Source organism: Parasteatoda tepidariorum, chromosome 8 (genome assembly GCF_982258835.1).
Source record: "Parasteatoda tepidariorum strain Cologne lab strain chromosome 8, Ptep-v5.0, whole genome shotgun sequence".
NCBI classification, from domain to species: Eukaryota; Metazoa; Arthropoda; class Arachnida; order Araneae; family Theridiidae; genus Parasteatoda; species Parasteatoda tepidariorum.
Window position 1 is genome coordinate 55773911 of NC_141762.1, and position 21094 is coordinate 55795004.

Here is a 21094-nt window from a genome sequence, read left to right on the forward strand (position 1 = left end):
TTTAATGTAAATAATTACAATGCACGAAAGAGTCCTTCAAAACTAACTTTAATTTTAAAAAATTTACAAAGCTCATCATAAATCACATATTAAGAATATTTGAGAAACCATCAACAATATTCAACTTACACAAGTTTATGAACACTGTATCATACATCTCAAATATGACTTCTGTCTAAAAAAACAATAAGATTAACATCCTCAACAAGAAAATTTCCCATTTATTAAAATACAAAAAATAAAATAAAATAAAATTTTCATAATTTTTTAAACATTTTTAACAGCATAAGTAAAATTTAATATTATACAGAAATCAAAGCATTAATTTTCAATAATAAAGTAAAAAATTCTCTTTTTTTTAAAGTTTTAATATAAAGTAATATATATATTGCACAACTATAAAGTTAATTCTAATTTTTTCCCCACCTCAAACTGACATTTAGAAGGTGTTGTAATAACAATCAGTTCGCATCATCTGATAAGAACCCAAATTGTACATTGCATTATTTGTGTTAAGCAAGCTTAGATCCAACAGACACCTGCTGCAAATCAAAGAACTGATATGAATTTTTTTCAAGAATTATTTTCACCAATCAATAATGCAATTTTAAATGTCAAAATACATCTTGAGTAACATATCATTAGCTGTAATAATTAATTCATCTTTGAAGAAAAGAATTCCTTTTCTTTCAACATAATTATCTAGAAAATTAAAAGTAGTGTAATAAAGTAATCAGGTGTTTCAATACATTGCATAATGATTCAGGGAAATTTTCTAGATGAGGATGATTAACCTCAGCAACCAGTAACAGTGGGATCTAACCCAGAACGTTTTGTGATATTCAATTTTACAATCTCCTCAGCAGTTGTAGGATGAATGCCAACTGTTTCTTGTAATTTTTTCAAAGTAAGTCCACAACTGAAATAAAATAAAACATACGTAATAACTTCCAAAACCATATAGATTTTAAGCATCAGTTAAATATTTTTAAATAATTTATTCATTTAGAAGATAGAATAATAAATCTATAACAGATTTTTTTTAATAATTATGTACATGGAATGGATGAAATCTAAAAAATGGTGTGATTGTTTCCATGAATATAAGCAATAATTCCATAAATATAACTTTTTTTTAATAAAATTTACAATTACATGAATAAATTACTTTCTTTTTCAAAGTTATAGTTTTGCAATTTAGTTTAAAAAAAATACTCAAAATAAAGTAATTTAACTTCCATAAAAGTTGTAAAAATGTACATAAAATTATAATTAATTCATGAGAAGAATTTTAAAAAATGAAAATACAGTCGAATCTCGATCCATTGTTCCCGCAACTTTTGTTACCCCATATATATTGTATTGTTTTAATGGGCCAGTCACAAATGCTATTCTTATAGTGCTAATGATACTGTTTAGATTGTTTTTGAAACTAGCAGATTTCTGCGTTGATTGTTCAGAAATTCTATTGATATTTAACAAAAATTTCAAAATTAATTCATTTTGAGAAGAAAAACAATAACTCCTGATGCTAATGGTGAAGAAGAAAATGAGGATTTGTTACAGTTTGAGAGAAATGCCTCAAATATCAGGTTTGATGTTTATGCATTATTTGATGAAAATGGTGAAACTTGTGATCTGTTCAAGAAATGGTTGTAGACGTTGAAGAAGTGTAAAGTGATACTGATGAAGACAAGGAACTTGTCTACAATCAGTGCAAACAATGAGGAATATTCTGCATTTACACAAACTTACAGAAAACAAACAACAATGCTACGTATGTTAAAAATTTATAGTTATCGCTAAGAATAAAATATCCAAATATTTTAAATAAATAAATGTACTTATTAATCCTTTTTTTTTTTCATCGTAAATATTTTTTGGAGTAAGTACATAAGTGAAATATTTTATACTTACTGTAAATTTATTAATTTTAAAATCTATTACTTTTTCATTAACTTTACATACATTTTTCTAGTCCTTATTTGACAATTTTAGTTGACCCACATTCGCCATTTTCTAGTATCTATCCTTCGTAATAAATGATCCCTTGAGAAACATTTGATAGAGTTTCTACTGCATCATAGAAATAAAATGTTTGAAAAAAATAAAACATACTTCATAGCAACACTAAAGCCTTGAATTACTTCACCAGCATTCGGACCCAGAAAATGCATTCCAATTATTTTCTCAGCATCACTTTTTAAACTAACAACCTGTGGAAAAACACACTGATTTACACAAGTTACAGTTAAATTTTCAAGTAATAAAACTTAATATACAAACAAAAAATAAATAAAAATTCAAACCACACTTGTCTAAACTAAAAAAATTTTTCTAAAAAATAAAATATTAAATAAAATAATGTTCAGAAAGTAAAATAAATCATTCCTGGTACAATCCACAGCAGGCCAGGGGTGACATGGAGGTTAAGGCTCCATAGTCTCGTTACAAACCCCAAGATTGAACCCTAGTTCTTCCCATAGACAGTTTAGTACCTTAACCACTGAGCTATATAAGCAGCTCATATAAAGTTTATAATCTAAAATTGAAGCTAATAAGAGATTGGAATCGAAGAAAAATGGAAAAAGTAAAATACACGTCTCGATGCAAAGATTTAATTGTTAGTTTTAAAAAGCTTATATCAATTATATCTTATTATAAGCCTATATTAATTATAGCTTATATCAAACAAAATATATAGAGAGTATTTACTTTAATATAACATTGATCAGCATTTTGTTGAGGTATAACATATTCTAGAGGCTTGTAAAATGCATGATAAACTTCTATTTGGCTGTCAGAATATCTTTGAAGAGCATCCTCTTCAGACAAACCAACACATCCATATTCAAGAGGAGTAAATACAGTAGTTGCAACCTATGAGATGATTTATAAATTTGTCATTTCATTAAAAACTTTGTTAGCATCATTTTAAATCACTTTCAACTATTAGCATGTTTACAGAATTATGTTTTTTCAAAATATTATGTTGAATTTGAAATTATTATTAAAGCAATAAAGTAGCTGCTACGAATATTTTTCTTTCTATTATTTTAATACATATTTAACAGTTAACAGTAATATTATAATAATATTTCCATTTGAGTTCTACATCATAAAAGTAATATTATAAAATTTTTATTTTATGTGCAACACACTATAAGATGTATTTATAAAAAGAAACTCTCTTCTTAAGCAGAACGTTCTATAACTACAAAATGTTTAGATTTCTGCTTCAAAAGTCAAACATTTAATTTTGCGTAATTTTGTATTTAAAAATTCTGTAATTCGTAATTAAGATGTCATTATTATGGTGAGCTACAGATCTAGCCTCACCTAACTTTATTTAAAGCTTTAAATTTATTTAACACCGTTGGCAACGTTCCGTTGACAACTGAGTTGTAATTTGGTTTTTCACTTTTCCAGCTTTACCTTTTTCATTCTCGGCCGTCAAACCAGATGGTTGTGTTCTTGTTTTTAGTTAATAAATTTAGTTTATGTATGAATGATATTTCTTTCCTTATACATAAAGTTCAATAGACCCTCGAAGACACGGGGGCCTAAAAGTGGTGACCCGTTTGGACATAGAACACGTATAGTCTGCAAATAGAATGTGTTTCTTTCATGGTGGTGTCAACTGGCGTTCAGTAAGCTTATTCTAAGACGTAAATATGGTCATTTATTTCAAATATTAGATGAAATTTAAATTTATAAATGCTTAAGATAATGCAAATTTTTTAATATTTCTATAAAGTTAATTGAACTTTCTAAAATATTCTGTCATTATGTTTGACATTTAATAACTACTTTTCAATTTCGTAAACTTTGTTACTCTAATCTTAATTTACTATAAATTTCAATTACAGTGTGTAAAAAGCAATGAATTTTTAATTAGAGTATAAGAAATACAATTAATTAGTTTCAACTTTATCACTTACAATAATTTTAATTTAAAATGAAGTATTCTTCAACTGTATTTTGCATTCTTTCTCAAAATGCATTTATTAACTTATGTTTGATATACTTCGATTAGAAATTTAAATTTGTGATTTATTGTGCATGCCTTTTACTTTTTGCTCTCTGACTCGCTCATATAAACAAAATGCCTGACGAAATTACTGCTTCTGAAAGCGTGGCAGATGTTGCTCGCGTCGCTTTTAAAGCACCCCCGTTTTGGCGCGCTAATCCAGAAGTGTGGTTTATTCAATTGGAATCTCAGTTTGTCGTATCTGGGATAAGCGCCGACGACACAAAATATCACTGCGTTGTGTCTGCTCTAGATGGAGACGTTCTAACTTTAATTTCGGATATTATTCGGCAGCCACCTACTGATAATAAATATGAAACGATTAAAAATAGAATAATTGCAAACTATGCAGATTCCGAAACTGCTCGTTTGAAAATGCTTCTTAAAGACTTAGAATTGGGAGATAAACGACCTTCTCACTTATTACGCTCCATGCAAGATCTCGCTGGTAATTCTATAAGCACAGAAATTTTACGTTCACTTTTTCTTCAGCGTTTACCGGTCTCCGTGCAACAAATTCTTTCAGTTTGCATGGAAAAAGGTGAGCAAAATTTATCTCTCCTAGCCGAGAAAGCCGATAAAATTTTGGAAGTAACTCAAAATTCATTGACAGTTAATTCTATAAATGTGACAGATGACAATTCGCGTTTTCAAAAATTGGAGGATGAAATTCGTAAACTTTCCGAGACTGTTACACGTTTGTCTAGACAACAATATCGGAATAAAAATAAATTTAGCACACGTAGACAAGGTTCTCGTTCAAGGTCGACACAGCGCACTGTGGCTGGACCTCTATGCTGGTATCACTATAAATTGGGTACTAAAGCTAATAAATGCATTCCTCCTTGCAATTACGCTCAAAATTCGGAAAACTGATTGGACCCTCTGTTCATGCGACGGCAGATATAGGTCCTAGTCAAAGTCGCCTATTTGTATACGACAGACTCACCAACCGCCAGTTTCTTATAGACACCGGGGCTTCTGTTTCAGTTATTCCAAAAACACATATGCAGAAAAATTTGATTTCTAATAAATCTTTTGATATTTATGCTGCTAATGGTTCGAAAATTGCAGTTTACGGTCAAACAACATGTACTTTAGATTTCGGAATTTCCAGGAGATTTCAATGGAAATTTCTTGTCGCTGACGTTACTCAACCAATTTTAGGAGCGGATTTTCTTACCCATTTTAAATTGCTGGTTGATTTAAAAAATAAAAAATTGATTGATTCCTTAACTTACGCTGGTATTAAAGGGGAAACATTTCCTACTTTCTCTTTGGGTTTAACAACTATTGCAGAAGATGCTGTTTATCGGAAATTATTATTGCAGTACCCTCGCATATGTACGAATAACTTAACTTTCAACACTTCAACTCATGATGTTCAGCATCATATTCAAACTACAGGTCCTCCGGTGTTTGCAAAAGCTAGACGTTTGCCACCGGATAAACTTGCAGCCGCCAAAAAAGAATTTGATTATATGTTAAAAACCGGCTTATGCAGGCCTTCAAGTAGCCCATGGGCAAGTCCCATTCATATGGTGCCGAAGTCAAACGGCACTTGGAGAATATGCGGTGATTACAGACGGTTAAATTCTATTACAATACCGGACAGATACCCTCTCCCACACATTCATGATTTCGCTTATAGCCTAAATGACTCAAAAATTTATTCAAAGTTAGATTTTGTTCGAGCGTATCATCAGATCCCTGTCGCGGAAGCAGACATTGAAAAAACAGCTGTTATAACCCCTTTTGGCTTATTCGAATTCACTAAAATGATGTTTGGGCTCTGCAATGCAGGACAAACTTTCCAACGCTTCATGCATGTCGTTTTAAGGGGATTAGAATTTTGCTTCGTATACCTTGATGACGTTTTAATTGCTTCTAAAACTTTAGAAGAACACTTAACTCACTTAAATATAGTTTTTAAACGTTTTGATGAATACGGAATTGTTTTGAATACCGAAAAATGTGTGTTTGGAAAATCAAAGTTAACATTTTTAGGTTTTGAAGTGTCTCCCGATGGAATTGCTCCTTCACCTAGTAAAGTGTCCGCAATTACCGATTTTCCCCAACCTAAAACTGTATCGGAATTACGTAGATTTTTAGCAATGTTCAATTTTTACCATAGATTTATAGATCACGCTTCCGAAAAACAATCTCTCCTTAGTTCCTTACTCACAAATAAAAAGAAAGACCCTACACCCATTAATTGGTCAACCGAAGCTGTGTGCGCTTTTGAAACTTGCAAACAAGCCATTTCTAAGGCAGCAACACTTGCACACCCCACACCCGCCGCAAAATTGTTTTTGCATACAGACGCGTCCGACGTTGGTATAGGCGCAGTCCTTCAACAGCTAAAAAACTCCACACTCGAACCTCTAGCATTCTTTTCTCGCAAACTCACGCTCACTGAAAGAAAATACAGTACGTACGATAGAGAGTTACTCGCAGTCTACTCTTCCATACGGTACTTCGCTCACATGTTAGAGGGAAGAGAGTTCCATGTGCTAACGGATCATAAACCGCTGACCTTCGCATTCCAGCAAAAATCGGATGACTCTTCACCTCGTAAAAACCGACATTTACAGTATATAAGTCAGTTTACAACGTCGATTCGTCACGTGCCTGGAAAAGAAAATGTTGTTGCTGATGCACTTTCCCGCATAGAGGAAATAGCACTCACTGGTCCAATGGACTACGCTGAACTTGCAGCAGCGCAAAAATCCGATCCCGAACTTAGCACTTTAAAGTCGTCAGCTAATTCTAGTTTAGTTTTCAAAAATATTGTATATCCTCCTGACGGTATAATACTTTGTTGTGATACTTCTACTAATGTTGCACGTCCATTTATTCCTCAATCTTATCGACAAATATTTTTTTCCAAATTTCATAACCTGTCACATCCCGGTATACGCGCAACAATTCGTCTCATTAAACAAAGGTTCATTTGGCCTTCCTTGAATAAAGATTGTACCCTGTGGTGTCGAGCTTGTGTCTCGTGTCAGAGAGCTAAAATTCAAAGGCATACGAAATCACCTTTAAAAGATTATCCTCTAACTTCTGATAGGTTCGCGCATATACATATTGATATCGTCGGACCACTTCCTACATCGAAAGGTTTTAGATTTTGTCTCACAACAATTGATCGCTTCACGCGTTGGCCTGAAGCAACGCCAATTGTTGACACCACTGCTGAAACTGTTGCTGCTGCCCTACTGAATACCTGGATAGCTCGCTTTGGAGTTCCAGAAACTGTAACTACTGATAGAGGAGCACAATTTGAAAGTGAACTTTTTTCACAATTATCCAGAATGCTGGGTATACACAGAACTCGAACAACAGCTTACCACCCACAAGCTAATTCAATGGTCGAACGCTTTCACCGACACTTAAAATCGTCCATTAGAGCCTATGCCACAGAAAAATGGATCGAAGTCCTCCCACTAATTCTTTTAGGAATGAGAACTGCTATTAAAGAGGACCTCACCTTTTCAAGTGCAGAGATGCTCTACGGTACAACCCTTCGATTACCTGGAGATTTTTTCCGACCTTCCAGTACTGGCAAAGAATCCCGCAATGTCCCGTTTTTTGTACAAAGACTTCGTGAGTTCATGTCTACATTGCTTCCTACTCAAGTACCACGGCACGGACAGCACAATATTTTTGTGCATCAAGACTTGAAAACGTGCACACATGTGTTTGTGAGAATTGACAGTGGCCGCCGAAGCCTCGAATCTCCATATCACGGCCCACATAAAGTTGTGAAACGCAACGACAAAGTGTTCACCTTAAAAATTGGAAATAAAGAATCAACAGTAACCATTGACAGACTTAAACCATGTTTTACAGACAATACGTCCAATGTGCATCCAAAAGTTGAAAATCTCCCCACAAATCCTCCATATAAATCTATTCTAAAGAACAGTATGGAATCTTCACAACAATCAACGAATCTTACACCTTCCAAACCGAAACAGCATAAGGTTAAATTTGAAAACTCTCCTCAATCTTTAACCAAAACTACAATGAGAGGAAGAAAAGTTCAAGTACCTGTTCGTTACCCGCAATAGACATTTGCGCAGTTTATTTTTGGTAACGTTCGTGGACCTCACTGGAGGGGGAGTACTATGGTGAGCTACAGATCTAGCCTCACCTAACTTTATTTAAAGCTTTAAATTTATTTAACACCGTTGGCAACGTTCCGTTGACAACTGAGTTGTAATTTGGTTTTTCACTTTTCCAGCTTTACCTTTTTCATTCTCGGCCGTCAAACCAGATGGTTGTGTTCTTGTTTTTAGTTAATAAATTTAGTTTATGTATGAATGATATTTCTTTCCTTATACATAAAGTTCAATAGACCCTCGAAGACACGGGGGCCTAAAATTATGAATGGGAAATTATCTTGATAGTAAAAAATATTTTACAAAAGTACAAAAATATTTTAATAGTAAAATCCTAATCTGAGTATTTGGGCAATCAAAATAAAATTTATCTTAAAAAACTATTGAAAAATAATGTAAAAATATACTAAAAACAAATCATACAAATATGCTAGCATATATATATATATATATATATATATATATATATATATATATATATATATATATATATATATATATATATATATATATATAAAAAAAAAAAGTTTGTATTAAATTAATACAAACTTATAGTTGATTTAGTTAGTAAATTTTTAAATAACATTTATGTACACTATCATAGTCCATATTTTCTGAAGATCCTGCAAAAAGTCTATGAGCAAGTAATTTTCCAGCTTTAATAGCTACAGGAGTTAATTCTGGCTTCCCCTGCAAAAAAGATAGACAAATGACATTTCTAGAGAAATAAAGCAAATCGTAAAATTATTAAATATAGAAATAAAATAAAATTAATAATGTTGTAAAAGAGCAATAGCTGAAGTAGCAAGAAATTCTAGATATGTATGCATAAAAATGAAATGTATATATACTAAAAATGCATCTTTAATTTTTGCTAATTTAGGAAAATATAGATAAATATGTTATATAAATTCTCAATTAACATTATATTGTTTTTTTTTTAATTTATTAAATTCAATAGAACTTAATTAAATTAATGGAATTTAATAATATATAATTAACATTTTCCCACTACAAACAGTAACTTCAAATTTTAAAAACTCTCAGCAGAAACTTTTGCTGTTGCAACACTAGATCAACTTAAACCAAATATGAAATAAAAACAATTTAACTGTCTCAATTAAAACTATTTTTAAATAACAAAACACTTATTAGAATGATAAAATTATATAAAAGTATTGACGAAATTACATACAAAAATAAAATTAACATAATCATGAGATAAATAATTTACCTAACCAAGCTACTACATAAAAACTCACTTGTAGCACATCACCAATAGCAAAAATGTTAGGGACACTTGTTTGCTCATTTGAAGATATTATTTTAAAGGATTCAGGATTAACTTCAACTCCTACCTTATCTAATCCAAGATATTTTGTGACAGCTTGTCTGCCTAGGAATTAGAAGGCATTTAAAATTCGTTTTTTATTTTTTATAAAATGATGAATTAAAAAATATTTTCTAACATCCTTTCTAACATCCTTTTAGATAAATAAAATTGTGTATCTTATAATAAGTTCTGTTTTATATCAATCAGCAGTATAGTAATGAAAAGGACAGATCATTAACAAATAGACAGTTAAAAATTTTGAAGAAATTAAAAAAAAATCCTTACAACATTTTTTCACTTAGATGTATATCATTAAAATCAATGAATGAAGTTTTTCATACTTTTATGGGCATAAAGCAGTGATAAAGACCCTTTTCAAATGTTAACAAAATAAGACACAAACTCTTTCATCTACATAAAATAAAAAATAATTTTTTTTTCATTTCAAATTTTTCATGTTTCATTATCAACTTATAGGTAGCTCTTTCAAAAGGATAAGACTAATTTTATAGTTATAAACTATTACTAACTCCGGACAGTAATAAAAATGATTTGCTGTTTGTAAAATGGCATTATTTTGCAAGGTAAAAGTGACTTTGAAAACCTGCATTTTCAGATTTAGCAAGTTAACTTTACCTTTTGAATATTTCCTGAACAAACTTGGAGCAAATTTAATGCTTCCAGGTCATCCAAAAATATTACTATAAATGCTTTATTAGCATAATTTTCAGATAATAGGGATTCCATTTTTCAGTCAATTACAATAAATTTTATTAAGATTACAAAACTATCACAATTTTTACTATTAACTTGGTTTTGTGCCTGTAAGAAAAATTGAATCTTGCAATTGTAATTTGAACAACTCAATCGCTACTGAAAAACTAGGCTAATAACAATAAAAGTTTCAATAATTTTCTGACTACTACAACAGAATTTATCGCCATTTTATTGCCAAATATTTAATTGAAATTCCAACCAATTTCTAATTAATAAGAGTGCCACTAATACAAGTTTTAATTGTTTTCTGGTTGATATAGCAGACTTAATTGTCATATTATCAAAAAAAGGGAATTTATGATCAATTATCGCTTATTAGATATACTTGTAAAATTTATATTTTAAAATTCTTATTTTGGTACATTATTTAGTTTTTAATATTTTACATTTCTACATTATTTTATATATTATTGACAAAATAAAAACGTAACTTCCATTTCAAAAATAAAACATAAAAAGAAGAACATTATTGGTAAATGGTATGTTTAAATATTGCAAAAATAAAAATCAAGATTTAAAACAGCTTCAATTATAAAAAGATCTCTCACCAATGGCAACTAAAACAGTATCAAACACGTCACTATAACTTTGTTGTTCTCCATCTTCCCATGTAACTTTAAGAAGACCTGATTTATCATCTTTCTTTACACTGAGTGGAATACAATTTTGAAGAAAATTAGTACCTTCTGATTTCATATGATCACTAATCAAATTTGCCATTTGCTAAAAATATAAAATGGAAATACTGATATAGTAATATATTTTATAGCATGCATCACAAGCATACAATCACAATATCCCTTAAGACTGTGTTAAATGCATCATTTGATTTGATTATTAAATCATAATTGATTGTGATGAGCACAAATTTGTAAATATTTCACATTAAAATATACATTAACAATATTTTACATTAAAAATATAGAATTTCCAAGAACAATTTTCATATTTTTAACCATTTAAATCTCACACTAAAAGCCAGATTTTATTTAAACCATTGAGAATTCCTTGATGTTCTAATAGGTAAAAAATTGGAGAAAAAAGAAGTCGTTCCTCAGTACATAGTGCAATTTTTACTACATAAATTCTTTAGATAAGAAATTAAATAAAATATAATATGAATATCGCAATAAAAAATACATGAAAATATTGTTATTCAACAAAAGATTAACATTTATTAAGTCAAATTATATCCAAGAGAAAGTAATAATAAATAGCTCAAAACAAACAAATTTATTTAAAAAAAAATCATTTACTTCTAAAATCAAATATAACAAACTAAACTATCCAGGCACTCAATACTTAAAACTAAACTGAATGTGATTCTTTTCCACAAATGTTTAACATTAGTTTGGATCAAATCATTTTTTTAGAAAAACCAAATCCAAAAACGATTTTAACATGAATATGAATATTTGTTTACTTGATCAAAACCCCGTAAACAAATCGATCTAACCATAACAGTTGTGTTGTATCTAAGACCTGTAAGGAAGCCAGCACATTCCAGAGCAACATCTACAGACATGTTAAGGAATGTTTGAGAGATATTAAGCATTTAAACATAAAAGTCATTTAAGTATTGATTTTCAAAAAAACTATAATATCTAAAGTAAATAAATATCTTACGCATTATAAAATTCCATGAAAATCTTGTTTGTAATTATCTACATATTTATTACTTTCATTAATTATACAATTAGGAAACTATTTTAGCTTAATATCTAAAGTAAATAAATTTTATTCTCAGCATACAAAAGAAAATCGTGCTTACTATAAATTTTTCATTACTTTCAAAAATTTTCTTATCAAGAAACCATTTCAATTTTGACAAATCAATAAAAAATTTATTAATTGAGACAATTTTAAAAATCTTAATTTAGATATCGTATAATTCAAAGCTAAAATTCTTTTTACAAAAATATTCATTATTATTCTAACTCTGGAAGAAAAATGGCTCTTCTAAGGTTTTGAAAAGCTAAATATCAATTGAGAAAAAACATGTAAAAAAGGTTCATATTAGAAATTTAAATGTTTCATAGAAAACAGAAATTAAATTTAAAAAAAGTCGATCAAAACAATTTTGAACAATCAATCAAAATTTGATAAAATTTTAAATAACCGCCATTTCTTTTTGTAATACAGTATATGGAAATTATTATTTTCCAATTTTTTACATCTATATGAAAAATTTAAATAGAAATTTGTTATGACAGTGTTAATTTTAACTTTCAATAATTTGATAATCTCTAAAAAAATAAAATAGGTCATAAACAAGAAATAATAAATTTTTAATAAAGAAACCTTTACTTTAAAAAACTGTTTTTATTATTATATTCTATTTTTTTTAAAAAAACTTTTTTCATTAATTGATTATACTATTTTTTATGAAAATGTTTTCTACGTTTGAAATATTATTAAATAAAAGCAAATTAAATTAATTAATTCTCGATATGATTTTGAAGGATACAACTACCACCAATTACTAACCTGAAATTGAAACAGATGGGTTTAAATTAAAACGTCATAATATAAACTTAAAATTTAATTAAGTGTATGATAACAATTATGTTATAATATGCATAAATATGCTATTAATGTGCAAAACAAGACAAAAACATAGGAATATGTATTTGTCACTATTTTATTTCAGTGTAAAACTCTTTTTAATTATTACTTAAAACCTCATAAAAATTATTTTAACTAAAAAAAAATTATAACTTTAACTTTCTTTCATGAAATTTGGAGGGAAGGGACCGATTATTAGTGGTTTTTTATGCACTTATTTGGATAGATTATGATCCTAAATAATAAAACAATTTTTTTTTTCCAACATAAATAAGTCTTTTCAATATATTTGTATTTTTAGTAACTGATTAAAAAAATATTAAATGACATAAAATCAGCCAAATCATTCTCTTTTAAATCATTTTTTATTTAACCACAGAAATTCTAAACATTTAATTTTTTTAGTCCACTTTACTCTCAAAATTTTTAACATATTCAAAATATTAATGCACTAAAATACTTAACATTAACTAAAGAAAAAATAAAAGTAATAATAATAATAATAATAATATATATATATATATATATATATATATATATATATATATATATATATATATATATATATATATATATATATATATATATATATATATATATATATATATATCATTCATTTATTACACATTTGTTAATTGTGCTTTACTTTGACATGAATAGCATACTTATAAATGCTGTAAGAAGTAATTAAGCATATCAATAACAAAACAGCTAGGCGGTGAATTTTGGTAACGAGTACCTTAAACAATTATTAAATAAAAACTAAAAAGAAAGTTTAAAATTATTTTTACAACAACTCAATAAAAGCATTGGTGAAAAATAACTTACGTTTTACCAGGAGGAGTTTTTAAGCTGAATATGTCATCACTACTTAAACAAAATTCGGAAGCACCAGGTATATTAGGATATTTGGGCCTCCCTCCAACAGCAATAACAATATTTTCTGCAGTTAACACTTGCTTCTAAGCAATTAAGCAATCATTATTTTAAGAGGTCAATTAATAAAAAAATTTTAAGAAGAATAAAATGAAATACTTTTATGCACATATGTAAAGTTTTTTATTTTCAGAATTTAAGTTTTAATGAACACCTACTTTTCCAAATTTGTCAATTGTTTCAATTTCATGAGCTCCAATAAAACTTCCTTTAGCATTAAAATAGTCAACATTCCTAAAAAGTAAAATGCAAAATACAAACAAACACAAAGAAAACGTTTTACTGTAAGAAAAAGATGTTTTTACAATCAATGTAATCTTTGTTGTAAACAACTCTTACATATGAGATAATATAACAGTATAATTTTAAAACTAACACCTTAAATGAAATTTTTCATTTCTTGTCTTTGGGGCCATCAACAAATGATATCCTGCTTGGAAGGGAGGGAAGGAGTTTGTGAAATCGTGGAAATTTGTGAAAAGAAGAAGGTCACGAATTGTCACAGTTTTGTGAGTACACAGTTCCCAGTTTCATTGTTAAATGTGTAACACTACTCACTTTTGCAGAAATTAAAACATTTTAAATAAATCTATAAAATATTTTATATTATCTTCTTTTCATCAAAATACGTAAACACATAATCATTAATATTGTTACGTACACAAATATCATTAAAATGCGTAGTATAATGTCAAAAATAAAATTCTAACTATGAACCATAGTTAATGCTTTTTTTCTTATATAAAGTACATGTTGGTGAAATATAGAATGACATATGACAGGAGGTATGGTAAAATAAATAAATAGACACAAATAAAACAGAAATAGAAGCTATGTTTATGACAAATGCCTGACATCATTGTCTACAAATACTAATAAATGAAAGCTAGAAAACAAATTCCTTTTAAACGTTCTCCTCCACTTAAAAGTATGTTTATTATACGTTATGTTGGTTAGGTAGCAAAATTTCATGAAAACAATTACAGAAATATGAGTACACATGTTTTAAATTTGGAAGAAGAAAAATTATTCCAACGATTTTGTAAAACCAGGGTAATGGGTGTTTTTATCAAAAAATAAAGGAGATTCAAACAAGAGTTTCTCTGGATTGACTGTTTGTGTAAATTTTTCAACATTGTCTTTCATTTCAATTTATTTGCAGTCATAAAAAAATAAAAATTTTATGTAATTTTTTGTATAAATTGAAGTTTGAATTAAAATAATAGCAACAAAAGATTCCTTTCCAACTTATTTTATATCACAATTAATATTTCTTAATAATTTCAACAAAAATAAATAAATAAAGATAATGAAAAATTTATATATTTCATACAGCAAACAATATGACCAATACTTTACTTTTGTTTTAACTGTACTCTATGCCCCCAATTCAGAGATTTTATATGATTTGTAACTGCAGTACTCAATACATTCCAGTTATGCTTTACATTTTCATCAGTAATCCAACCATATTTTTGAGAATTTTCAATTGTTTTACCAAGTAAAGATGCCTGGTGGAACAGTTTTTTAGGAATACAACCTACGTTGACACAAGTACCTCCCAGGCCCCAAGTTGTTCCTATAAAGCAAGAGTTTGATTATAACTTACCTATAAATTTATAATGATAATAATAAAGTTTTTTAAAAATTAATTTATTGATAAACTATTTGATCACATTACATTTAGGAAGTTTTGAGTTAGTAAATAAAATTAATTTATTAACATTTACAGCATTTAATTAAAAACGATTAAAACATTATAACTTATAAATATTTAATAACAATTAAAACTTTAAAGCTAGCTCTAAGATGATTCAATAAAAGAGCATCATTTATTGTAATTATTTTAAGTGATATGGGAAAAATTTTAATTTCCCTAGGCTTTTTTTTTTCTAATAGGGGAAAATATTGCAATTTTCTCAAATTCTGAAGGAAAGAAATTTTGTGAGCTATTTTAATTACTTTTCCTGAAATATAAAAAGGAAATAGCACAACAAAGGAGAAGAGCATTATGAGTTACTTCATAAGCAATATTGAAATTTTTTTTCCTTTAAATAAATATTTCCATAAAACTAAAAATATTAAGAAAGAAACACAGAAAGTAGAAGAAATTTTTTTAAACAAAATGCTTTAAAATAAAAACAATTGTCACTTTTTCATTCCTAATTAAAATTTAAATCGTGATGTGATAGAAGAAAAAAAAAATTATAATTATTACGCACAATGACAGAGAAAATGAATGATTTTTAAATACTAAGCTGTAGATTTATAATAGCTTTTAAATCGGACGTTAGAACAATAGCTTTTAAATCTGATATTAGTTAAAAACATCACAAAAACAATATTCACACAATAAATATTAAAACATTTTTATTTCTAATTAAAATTATGATGCAGGAAAAGAAAAATTAAAGAAAAAAAATAAGATAATTAATAAATGAGATAGAAAAATAATATTATAATAGCAGAGAAAAACAATATTTTAATAATTTCAAATATTTGAAATGTTAAGTAGAAGATTTTAAACAATAGTTATCAAATGTCATAAAATTAAAAGTAATATATATATATATGTATATATATATAATATATATATATATATATATATATATATATATATATATATATATATATATATATATATATATATACAGTCGACTCGTGTTATAACGACCCTGTGATAGAACGACCCACATGATATAACGACCCTGTAAAGGAGTCCCAATTCACATCCATAAAAGATAACGTTATTTTACGCTTGCTATAACGACCGTAAAAAAATTCAACTCTTAATATAACGACCCTCTATGAATTTGAACACCACTCTTTTCTAACTTCCTATCGGAAAGTGGGGTTGAATGGTTGACCTTGAACAAGCACAGAATCCGAAGGTCTCACACGGCGTCAAGACAAAGCGATTTCAGTTGGCTAGTATGGGGGTGTGTAGACAACAAACGTCATCGAGCTGTCGAATCGGGTGAGTTTGTTTACTCTTGCCCCCCCCTCCCATTGCTGACATCCCCACCTCTTATCCTTTAATTTGCCTCTACTTTTCCGTTTCATTTTGTTTTTAGCTGAAAAAGGTTTTTGCATTTGATTAAAGTGCGCTGTTCTTAATTTTGCAAGTTTGCATTTCAACACGCTGATTTGTCATTTGATAAAAATGCCACCTTTAGTAGCTAAACGTTGTGCTTTATCTATTGATGTGAAAAGAAAAATTTTAGAGTGCATCGACGAGAAACTCATGCTTAAAACTGAAATCGCTAAAAAATTTGGAATACCTAAGAGCACTCTGTTCACAATAGTGAAGAACAGAGAATCCATTTTAAACGCTGCACCAGAAAGAATGCGACTCAGAGATGGAAAATTCCCTCTTCTTGAGAAAGCCCTTTTAGACTGGATGAAAGGCATGCGCAGCAAGAACATTCCTCTGGATGGAAACGCTTTAAAAGAAAAGGCAACAGTTTTTTTTGAAAAACTCTATCCCAATGAATCCTTCAAAGCTTCCGATGGATGGCTTCAGAACTTTAAGCATCGGCATGAAATAGTGTTCAAAAAAATATGCGGGGAAAGCTCTTCAGTAAACAAAGATACCGTGCGTATATTCAAGGAAGAAACTTTAAAAAAAATTACGGAAAACTATAGTGAGGACGATATTTTTAATGCAGATGAAACTGCACTTTTTTATAAACTTTTACCTGATAGATCTTTAGTTTTTAAAGGTGAAACATGCAAAGGAAATACGCGGTCCAAACAAAGAATAACTGTAATGCTTGGAGCGAATATGTCAGGTAATGAGAAATTACTATTGCTTGTAATTGGTAATTCGCAGCGTCCCCGCTGTTTTAAGGGTGTAAAATCTTTACCTGTGGCATATCGTGCCAACAAGAAGGCTTGGATGACGGGTTCGCTGTTCGAAGAATGGCTTCGAATCCTTGATAAAAAAATGCATCAACAGAACAGAAAAATTTTGATAATTGTCGACAATTGCACTGCGCATTCAAAGGAAATTAAAAATTTGAAGGCGATAAAAGTGGAGTACCTTCCCCCAAATGCGACATCAGAGCTCCAACCAATGGATCAAGGTGTGATCCACAGCTTCAAAAGAATCTACAGGAAAATGTTGATTCGCAAAATTTTATTTCATGTGGAAAACAACATGAAATTTGACGTTGATCTGCTGGTTGCTCTACGAACTGTAGAAACTGCTTGGAAAGAAGTTTCAGTAAATACCATCAAGAACTCTTTCCGATCAGCAGGATTTTGTAAAAAGGAAAATCCGTGTGGCGTGGACATGGATCACTTAGATGACCTTGACCTAGACGATGAAATACTGAAGGAATTTTCCTCGTATGTAAATTTGAGTGATGCCATGAACAACTTTGACGAATATGCAAAAGTCGACGATGATGTACAATGTACAGAGGAGTTAACAGAGAAGGAGATTTTAAACGGATTGTTAAATAAAGATATGGACGAGGCTTCATCCGACGAGGAAATTAGTGTTTTGCCGAAGGAAAGGCCTTCAATTAAACAAGCTGCAGAAGCAATAAGCACACTAAGGGATTTTTTTGAGTTTGACCTAAATTCAGAGGACCATTTGGAGAAAATTAACAGCTTGGAAATAGCGCTTTTCCGGAGCTCAAAATTACGACAAACTTCAATTTCCAATTATGTTACAAAAACTTAAAACATCTTACTTCAACAAATTAATGCACATCAAAAAATTAATGTCTTCGTCTAATGAAGCTTCGTTTATGTTCCTCGGTTTACTCTTCTTTATAATACTGCAGGTTACGTACATAAAAAAAAATTCGTTATACTATATACCACAAATTATGTACATCAAAAAATTAATTCATTAGAAACTAGATTTTTTTTGTCATACTATGTTATTTAATCTGTACTTTAAAATAAAATTCTTAATTGTTAACAGTTGTAAGTCAATTTTTAAAATGTCATTATGTTTTATTAATGTATGTATCCTATCCTTTTTTGGTTTATAACATGTATACCACAAATAGTATATGCATGCATTATGACGTTTAAAACCATTATGTGACCGATTTTCAAAGGAAATTTGCTCATTTTGATATAGCGACCATTTGATATAACGACCAGATTGGGACAGTCCCGATGGGGTCGTTATAACGCGAGTCAACTGTATATATATATATATATATATATATATATATATATATATATATATATATATATATATATATATATATGTATATATATATAATATATATATATATATATATATATATATATATATATAATATATATATATATATATATATATATATATATTAATATATATATATATATATATAATATATATATATATATATATATATATATATATATATATATTAATATATATATATATATATATAATATATATATATATATATATATATATATATATATTAATATATATATATATATATATATATATATATATATATATATATATATATATATATATATATATATATATATATATATATATATATATATATATATATATATAAACTAGAGGTTTAATGTAGAAGAAATATAATTTACCTCTTATAGATGGATCCACATAATCCAATACTGCAACTTTTTTCCCTAATATTGCTCCTATAAATTAGAGAAAAGCAAGTTTTATTGATAAAATCAATAAACTGAATTTAATGAAAATATACAACTGAATAACAATGATAGACTCTTTTACCTTCTTTAGCACAAGCTAAGCCACCAGATCCTCCACCTATGACAAGTAAATCATAGTTCCATTTCCGATTCACTGAAAATGAGAAAAATTAAGTATACAATACAGTTCAATCTTCTGAATAGACATTATTAAATATAGGAATGTTATAGGTATGAAGGGCATTATATCACATAAGAGTTCATTTAATATTTAGACAAATTTATACCAACAAACAGTGCATAAGGAAATTATCGATAAAATCACAGATTTGCTACCTTTCAAAATCACGTCTAAAAATATTATCTAATTATCTTTGCAATTACACAGAAACAGATTTGGAAAGTTAAGTATAGAAAATCATGAGGTGAATGATGTTATCATCAGAAAGAACATTTGTAATATTATTTAAAGGGGTTTAAAAATAAATTATAAACTACATTAAATACTCAATATGCATTAAAAAATAAGTTGAATTATGTATTTAAAGCTGATTAAAAATTTGATTGGGAAACTTGAGTTAATGTGAACATGGGATGAAATAGAACTATCTTATTGTGCTTTTAATGTGCATACACTATTTTCATTTTTTTTTTAATATTTACTTTCATATACATTCATTGGGTATTTAAGGGAGAAGGATATTTAATTTTAAAAACTCTAAATTTATTTTTATCTAGTCTTATTAAAGTTTTCTAATTAAAATATCTAAACATATTATAGAAAAAACAATAATTAGTACAAGAAAAAAAACTTAAGGTGTCTATAATATAATTAAATTTAATTGACATTCCATATACAAACATTTTATAATTACAATTTATGCAACAGATAGAGTTCTACATAAATTAATGTAAGATCTATTTAACAAAAATTTTATAATTAATTTCTTCAGAAAAGGTAAGAAATATTGTTTTAAAATTTTTTTAAAGAAATTCATGAGATTAAATGGCTAAAATAATATTAAAAAAATAAAAATTTAAATAAAATTTGATTAGCTAAGTAACAAATAAGAAATTTCTTAAAGATAAAATATGTTCTTAAAACAGACAACTAATATGAATTAAAAGTGGGATTTTTTAATAAGGAGAAATCGACCTAGATATGATAGAAAAATTGAAGATTTTATGTACAATGCCAGATTCAAGGGGACCCAGTGCTTCGCTCAAACCTATTTGTTATACCCTGTTATCTTTTCATTTAACAGTAAAGATATTATAAGAACTGCAACAATTTCGCCAGATTCGAAATTATTGTAATGTCAATTCTTTTAATTTTCATAATGATAAAAGAAGATAAATTACCCCCATTATGAATTCGTCGTTTGGTGAAAATTGTCAGTAAAACTCGTGTTTTAAACAATCTATTAGACATTTTCACCAATCTGAAAACAAAAGATTTATCAAGTATAGAATTACAAAATCATGTCATTCCTTAATTTATTCACACTTCATTTCTAAAGTAACAATCGGTTGCAGAGGAGAAAACATCAATCCGAAGATAAATAAATAGCAGGTTGATAGTTATGATAGATTGCTTAATAAGTTCAAGATGCAAAGGGTACTAATGATCCGAATGAAACTGCTCTAATTTGTGTTTCGAAAATTCAAAAACTGACTGAGAACCTG

The 21094-nt window shown here is 28.2% G+C and overlaps 1 protein-coding gene across 2 annotated transcripts; it reads right to left on the reverse strand.

Annotated features, from left to right (window-relative positions):
- Positions 1–31: 31 nt before the first annotated feature.
- Positions 32–21002, reverse strand: LOC107437500 (thioredoxin reductase 2, mitochondrial). 2 transcript variants are annotated; one of them, XM_043053724.3, is made up of 14 exons: positions 20771–21002; positions 19491–19562; positions 19340–19396; positions 15128–15347; positions 13927–14002; positions 13661–13794; positions 12735–12754; positions 11691–11782; positions 10816–10990; positions 9420–9553; positions 8752–8847; positions 2716–2880; positions 2119–2216; positions 32–919 (listed from the first exon to the last, which is right to left on the reverse strand). In XM_043053724.3, exons 1-14 carry the CDS (start codon positions 20838–20840, stop codon positions 790–792), a joined length of 1539 nt encoding a protein of 512 aa, XP_042909658.2. In that variant the 5' UTR covers positions 20841–21002; the 3' UTR covers positions 32–789. The 2 variants fall into 2 exon arrangements, with proteins under 2 accessions (XP_042909658.2, XP_087006494.1); XM_087150368.1 differs by lacking the exon at positions 2716–2880 and having other exon boundaries at positions 641–919; positions 20771–20977.
- Positions 21003–21094: the final 92 nt, after the last annotated feature.